The following is a 7,900-nucleotide window of genomic DNA, read 5'->3' on the forward strand; positions in this document are numbered from 1 at the left end:
GATTCCCACACCCTCAGTTTCCCTCCTTCCCACCATCCCCCATACAGTACACTCGTTACAGCCGATAAAACTTACTCAGACATAAGTCACCCACAAAGACCATAGTGTGCACGGAGGCTCAATCTTGCTGTGGTACACTCTGTGCCTCCAGACTGATCTATAATGACATGTATCATAGAGTAGAGGCAGCATGATCAGGAGTTCGAGGACAACTTAAGCCACGTGTCCTGGGGCGCGGGGGGGGAGGGGAGACAGACAGACAGACACACACACACACACACACAACACACACACACACAACACACACACACAGAGAGAGAGAGAGAGAGAGAGAGAGAGAGAGAGAGAGAGAGAGAGAACTCCAGAGTCTAGACTCAACTCTAGGTGGTGCGCCTCAAGTGAAGTTCAGCCTCTCCCAGCTGGCGCATCTCTCCTGGCTGGCCTAGGAACCGGTTCCACCCCCTTTTGTTTAAGTGTCAAGCGAATGGGTTTCCTGTTGACTCCGGGATATTGTGAAAGGGCAGGAAGAGGCCAGGCCTCTTCGTCTCTCTCTTTCCTCGCCAACCCCTTTATTTATTTTGTGCACGTCTGTTTGGGTTCTGGGGGTGTTTCCAGCTTGTGCTGCTGGAGGGCGGCCTCAGCAGCCGGTAACCCCTCCCCAAGGAGGCGAGGCCGGTCTGGAGCCCGCCCGATCCCAGGCTGGACCTTCGCGGGGCGGGGAAGGGGACAGGACGGGAAGCGAGCGGCGAGAGCCAGCCGAGGAGCTGCAGGCCGCCTGTGCGTGCCCAGGAGGCGGGGAGCTCGGCCGGGTCCGCGCCCCAGCTCCGCGCGCGCTGCAGGTGGAACCCTCCTTCCCTGCCAAGCGCGCTGGCGAGGGGCACCGGCTGCCCGCAGCTCGCCCGCCGTCCCCGGGCTGCGCGGTGGCGCCTCGCCCATGGCTGAGGGCCGGCGGCGGGAGGACGAGGAGGAAGAACTGCGGGAGCGCCGTGAGCTTGGGGGCCCGCGCCGTGCCCGGGGCCGCGCGCTCCCGGGCCATTCCGCTGCAGGTGAGACGCGTGGGGCGCGGGGACCAAGGCCACACGGGGGTGGGGGAGAGCCTAGGACCCGGCTCTCCGTGGCCACTCACTCACGCCCTGCCCCGCGCGGCGGCAGTTCTCGCTGCAGCCTGGAAGGACCTGACACCTTTAACTCGTGGAGGCGAGAGGGCGGGACCATTCCATCCTTAGTCTCTTTTTGGGGGGCTGAGCCCGAGGTAATTCGGTTTGGTCTCTTGACCTGCTAGTGGCCTTGGAGCTGAAACTCAAATTTCCTTGCAAACCAAATCCAAGGCTGCCGGTTTGGAACTTGTGGCTGGGTGATTACTTATCTGTGGTTGAGTCAGAGGCCATAGAGAGCTCCCAACGTCTGGTTCTCCGGGTGGACAACGACCTCTCCCTAAGGTTTGGCCTGCGCCACCTCAACCTGGTCAGACCACGTGCCCATACTGAGTCAAGTCTTGTTTCGGCGCAGGTGAACTTTGGACCTCTGGGCCTTTCCTTCCCACCCTCCCCCACGGCACCAATTTTCTGTTTGAGAGTAATTTGTTGCAACTGTCCTCCCCGTGGTAAAAGGGAGTGTCCATGTAGTATCGAAGAATGGAGTTTATTTGGACTGGGGATCATTTGGGGGCCTGTAGTAACCTCTATGATCTTGTTTCGGGGCACACAAATGCTGCACAAATCGAGTAACTTGGTGCGTTAAGTGTAAGACTAAATGTAGACCCTTCGCTTTTCCTGGGGGTGTTTTTTTAAAAATCTAACATAATGGGGAGGAAATTATTGGGGCTTTGGTTCCAGCGGGCTAACCACAGTTATCTGCAACTGGAGGGAAGAATTAACCTGGAGGATGATACGGAGAGGTGAAGGATTTGGGGAGATTCAGGTGAAATCCGTTCACCAGGCCGGAGGCTCCTTAGGAAGTGAACATGGAGGAGCTTTTCTATGTGACCACCGGGAGAAAGTTGGGTCTGTGAAAATGGAGGGCCAAAAATGGGGTACAAGGGGAAAAGGAGAGTTGATCAGAACAAGATACTCTGGGGAGAAATCCTGGGACCTTAAAAAATAACTTCCTATGTCCCTTGCTGGACTTCCCCCCCCCCCCAGACACTTGACTGTCACCTCGAACACCAACTGATAAGAACTGGTCGTTTCGTTCGGTGTAACCCTCAGTGAAATAACACGATTGTCGAGTAAACAATCCGAGAATACCACGCGAAAAGTTCGCAAAGATGAGCCTTCATTGCTGACGGGTTTAAGTGTGGGCTGTTCTGGATTCCTGGCACCTTTCCGCCAAACGCTTCCCTCTTAGGAAGCACTACACTGTGGAGAGCCGTGCTGGAATTTAAACTAGATATGACCCAGATATATGTTCAGTATTTCCTCGGTGTTGTGGCTCCCTCCCCAGCCCCCCCAAGACCGGTACAAATGGCATTTTGGTAGCTTTTTACTAGTTCCATAATGTGTGAAGGCTGCCGGGGCATAGTTAGGTTCTGTGATAACAGTTTGTCAGGACATGGTGGTCTGAGGTTTCTGCATCTAGAAATAGGTGTTTTCAGTTTTTCTATCTTTAATATGACTTTTCCTCACAAAGGGGTAGGGGACAGCGATTCCATAAGTGGGGTAAGAGGGTCAAACTCACAGTTTTAGGTTTTATTGTCTTGGGGATAAATTATTTAATAGTTGGCATGTTTTATAGGTGGTGCTTCTCCCGCCAAATTTATTACTGTGTTTTCAAACACTTTTTGCATTCCTTACCAAGCTTGGGCATTAAGTCTGATACTTGACTGGTGCCCCCTTTCCAAGTGAGCGTGTGAACTCATTCTGAGGCCTAGCATCCTTGTGTTTCTTCCTGACAGTAGTTCATTCTGCTGGTTCTCAGCGTTTCTTCCTCCTTCCGTCACGTTCAGACTTTCCCCTCTCAAGATTCCTCCCTCTCTTTAATCTCCTTTAACCTGCTGCGTGCCATAGCCCTGGGACCTGTAGACTTGAAACACCCAGTGAACTCTCTCTCCTGCTGCTAACTTATGTGTGGTTGTATAAATGTATCTAGTTTTGCAGTATACTTACAGTGTATTATGAAGCGAAGACTCTTCTAACTTATGCAAGAGTAAGAAAAAGAATATCAGTTCCTTAGGATTACACTTCTATCCCTCCCAGACATCGCCCCTTCTCTCTGTTTAGTTAACCATTAAAACCTTTATCCGTGTGTGTTCGTGTACGTGTGTGTGTATGTGTGTGTGAATATGTGTGTATGTTTCTAGGGACTGAATCCAGGCCGTTGTGTGTATTAGACAAGTCCTCTACCACTTGCTATTAAAAAAATTTGAAACTTTTTCCTATTTTGTCTTTAAAATTTTACCATACACATCCTATACAATATTAAGTTTATAACTTGGCTTAGACAGAATCATTCTGAATGTAGTTTTCCCACTGTCATGCTATGTAGCCCATTCTCTCCTCAAAGTCATGCTTTTTAAAAATGCCATACTTTTTGTTTTTGTTTCTTGGATGGCAGGTGTAGGGTATCCTTAGTAAAAAGTTGTGATTTTAGTAATCGTTTCATCTTACACATAGAACGTTAATTGATTTAATTCTTATTTCATAAACTATATCCAAGTTTTCTCAGGTTTTTTTGTTTGTTTATTTGTTTGTGGGGCTAGGAGGACATGCTAGCTAGAGACTGACCCTAGGGCCTTACCACTGCTAACGTGGGTCTTACCAGCCCTATTTTTTAAAATTTAAGATATTTTTTAAAGTTCAAAAATATTACCTGAGGCACCAAATGGACTATTTCCTCATCTTTTGATTGTTATTATTATTACTCTTCTATTCCCCACACATTACTTCCTTGTGATTTCAGTTTTCCCTTAGTGATGAAGAGACCACACAGAAAACGTTATAACATAGCAGGGTGAGAAAGGGGAGATTGAAAGAGAGAGGGAGAAAACAAAAGGATAAAGGGAAGGAGGAAGAAGAAAAAACCAACTGAAATTTTGCAGAATTGGAGAAGTTACCTAGTTGACATTAATTTATGAGCGGATGAGCGCAGAGAGGATTGCCATCCACCGAATCTTGTGGACGCTCATGGATGCTTGTGGACGCTCGTGGATGCTCGTGGACGGTTGTGGACACTCGTGGACGCTTGTGGGTACTTGTGGACGCCTGTGGATACTTGTGGACGCTTGTGGACACTTGTGGATACTTGTGGACGCTTGTGGACACTTGTGGATACTTGTGGACGCTTGTGGACACTTGTGGATACTTGTGGACACTTGTGGACTCTGTGCTGTTCTGAACCATGTGGAATATTCCCTGTTGACGGTGTGATAGAAAATCCTTAATTGCCCCTCTTGACAGCTTTAATATAAAAGTCAGGCACGTTTTAATTCTTGGGGGCATCTTACTGACCCATTAAACGTCAGTCTCTAGTAGGGAAGACTATCGTGGGTATGTCAATCAAGTGATTCTCAAACTTTTTGCCTTATAGGGGTTGAACAGTCACAGAGTGCTGGCTGCCCTCTCAGGTCCCTGGTGTCCACTGGTTTGAGGAATAAAATCTGAAAATATTCTTTTTTCAAAGAAAGAATATCGTTTGGCAGGGGACAATTTGCTGGAGCCATTCTCTCCTTCCATGAGGGTCTCAGGGATCAAACTCAGGCAAGCAGTCACCTTTATTCCCTGGGCCATCATCTCACAGGCCCTGATCAGAGAGTGTTCTTAAGGTGCTCCCAGACGTTTTGATGCTCTGGTTCCTTCAGAAGGGTGCTTTTGAACCGAGCAGTTGAGAAACAATGAGGCAAACACAGAGAGCTCCACAGACAGCACATACGCTTATTTTTCATTCTGGGGTTCTTGGCAGCTTAAAGGGTTCCGTGGTCGATTTATGTGAGTCAGCCTAGACAGTCAATGGCATTCTGTGTTCTTGACTTTTCTTTCCTACCATGGGCCAGCAGTTCTTCATCTATCTGCACAGCGAAGTCTGGTGTGTTGGCATTGCCATGTCACGCTGGTGACCGCTGGTGAAGTGGGACCACATGGAGGGCGTGGGAAGTAAAAGCTGGGGTCACCGGTTCTTTCCAGGTTTCCTGCGACTGCCTTAGCTTTTAAAATGGAAAGGAAACTTGGAAGTGTTAGGTGCATCAGGATGTAGAGTTACCCTCAGCCCAAGCCAAAGTTAGACTTCTTCTGACCTTGGAGGAAGAGGGAGGAAAAGGAAGGATGAAGATTCCTGGTGAGACCACACTTACACCAGAGTGAGAACCTGTTTCTTTCAGTCAACATTGGAAAACTGATGTCACAGATTAATGTAGGTTTTTATTGCCCTTTAAGAATGGGCCTTCTTAAATATTTTTTTTTACTTAACACCCTTTTTAGACCAGAAATTTTTAGATAGGCCTGGATGTGTAAACCTATAAAAATATTAACTGAAAAGAAATCATAAAGAGGTCTGGAGTGGTTAAGAGCACTGCCTGCTCTTCCAGAGGTCCTGAGTTCGATTCCCAGCAATCACATGGTGGCTCGTAACCATCTGTAATGAGATCTGGTGTGGTGATGTGTGGTACAGGCTCTGGTTGGTGTGGAGATGAGTGGTGCAGGCTCTGGTTGGTGTGGTTCAGGCTCCGGTTGGTGTGGTGATGTGTGGTGCAGGCTCTGGTTGGTGTGGTGATCACGGTACAGGCTCTGGTTGGTGTGGTGCAGGCTCTGGTTGGTGTGATTCAGGCTCCGGTTGGTGTGGTTCAGGCTCCGGTTGGTGTGGTGATTGAGGTACAGGCTCCGGTTGGTGTGGTGCAGGCTCCGGTTGGTATGGTGCAGGCTCTGGTTGGTGTGGTGCAGACTCTGGTTGGTGTGGTGCAGGCTCTGGTTGGTGTGGTGATTGCAGTACAGGCTCTGGTTGGTGTGGTGATCACGGTACAGGCTCTGGTTGGTGTGGTGCAGGCTCTGGTTGGTGTGGTGCAGGCTCTGGTTGGTGGGGTGATTGCAGTACAGGCTCTGGTTGGTGTGGTGATTGCAGTACAGGCTCTGGTTGTTGTGGTGATTGCAGTACAGGCTCCGGTTGGTGTGGTTCAGGCTCTGGTTGGTGTGGTGATCGCGGTACAGGCTCCGGTTGGTGTGGTGCAGGCTCTGGTTGGTGTGGTGATGTGGTAGACTGTTTGTGACACATGCTCAGAACTAGGGCTGCAGTGAAGCCAGAGCTGCAACACTGTCCAGAAATGTCAGAAACCCTGGCGTGTCCTGCACATTTGATTCTGAATTTATCTTTGGCCCTTGCACATTCAGAAACATTTTACTAATCCTATTTTAATTAATTTATTTTTTTCAAAAACACGTTCAATATTGTGACCCCATATGCAGGGTGGCGGTTCACACTTTAAGAAGCTGTGGTAAATACATTGTGTTTTTGTCCATTCTTTTGTTACTTGTTGGGGGTTTTTCTTCTTTGTCCTTTTTCTCAACCAAGGTATCTAAAGCTTTGTGAGTGGTTATATTCACTGTAAATATTTACTACTTTGAAGCTTTTCTTCCCACTTGTTATTCTCTCTGTGGTCTCTTGGATGTCAACTTTTCTCACTTCAGTGTAGGTGACTCTGGGAATTCTTCCTTTAGAATTGTGTCCACTTCCTCTTCCTGGTTAATAAATGCTATCTCTACAATAAATCATGAGAGTATTTTTCTCTGTAGTGTTTTGTTATGATATTCCTAGAACACAGCTAGACTTGTAAATATTTATAGTTATTAGTGTTTATGTCTGCTTTTCGTTATTGCTAAAGTATCTGATACTTAGTTCAATCCAAATTTCTGTTTCAGTTGGGGATTAGTTGTGGATTTTTTTGTTTTGTTTTGTTTTTGTTTGGCTTGGTTTTCTCTGTGTAACAGCTCTATCTGTTCTGGATCTCACTTTGTAGACCAGGTTGACCTTGAACTCACAGAGATCTGCCCATCTCTGCTTCCCAAGTGCAGGGATAAAGGCGTGTGCCAGCACTGGCTGGCTGGCTGTGGGGTTTTTATTAGCAGAAGAAGCAACAGGCACAGGCAGTGTCACCACTTAACAATCAGATACGTTTGCTGTGAACCGCACACTGGAAATCCCTTAGTCCTACCAGATTCTCAAAGTCTGAGGCTGCTTCGTCATCTCGGCATTCTGTTGGCCATCAGATGATAATGATGATGGTTACCTGGGGGGTGGGGGAAGTGGGAGAGGGTCTGGAGTTCTAGACCAGGGTAAGCCATCATGTGAGGGCTGGGAATAAAACCCAAATCCTCTGCAAGAGCTACAAGTGCTCTTAACTACTCTCCGGCCCCTGTGCAGATTATTTTAACATGGCCAATAGTAATGTTTAGTTTTCATTGTTGTCAAAAGTTTGTTCTTGTAACTTAATTTCAACAAAGGAGAAGTTGACAGTTTCCTCCTTTCTTCTCTCTTCAGTCCTGGAGATCAGACACACACACACACACACACACAGAGACACAGACATACACACACAAATACAAACACACACATACACAGACACAGAGACACACACACATACACAGACACACACAGAGAGACACACACACACACAGAGACACACACACAGATACACACATACACACATCGTCACACACGGACAGAAACACACACAGACACACACGGACACACACAGACACACATACACACAGATACAAACACAGATACACACATACACAGACACACAGAGAGACACAGACACACAGAGAGACACACACAGATACACACATACACACATAGTCACACATGGACAGAAACACACACAGACACACACGGACACACGCACACAGACACACACGGACACACGCACACAGACCACACACACACACAGACACACATACACACGGACACACACACA

The 7,900-nt window shown here is 47.8% G+C and overlaps 1 protein-coding gene across 3 annotated transcripts in view; it reads left to right on the plus strand.

Annotated features, from left to right (window-relative positions):
- The first annotated feature begins 614 nt into the window (after positions 1–614).
- Positions 615–7,900, plus strand: part of Sh3d19 (SH3 domain containing 19) — a 136,747-nt gene continuing 129,461 nt past the window's right edge. For all 3 annotated transcript variants that reach the window (XM_026786797.1, XM_013348806.2, XM_026786823.1), the window contains exon 1: positions 615–1,046. In XM_026786797.1, the coding sequence (XP_026642598.1) occupies positions 935–1,046 (112 nt within the window). In that variant the 5' untranslated portion in view covers positions 615–934. The remainder of the gene's footprint in view (positions 1,047–7,900) is intronic.

The sequence above is a fragment of the Microtus ochrogaster genome, chromosome 1 (genome assembly GCF_000317375.1).
Source record: "Microtus ochrogaster isolate Prairie Vole_2 chromosome 1, MicOch1.0, whole genome shotgun sequence".
In the NCBI taxonomy this organism is placed as follows: Eukaryota; Metazoa; Chordata; class Mammalia; order Rodentia; family Cricetidae; genus Microtus; species Microtus ochrogaster.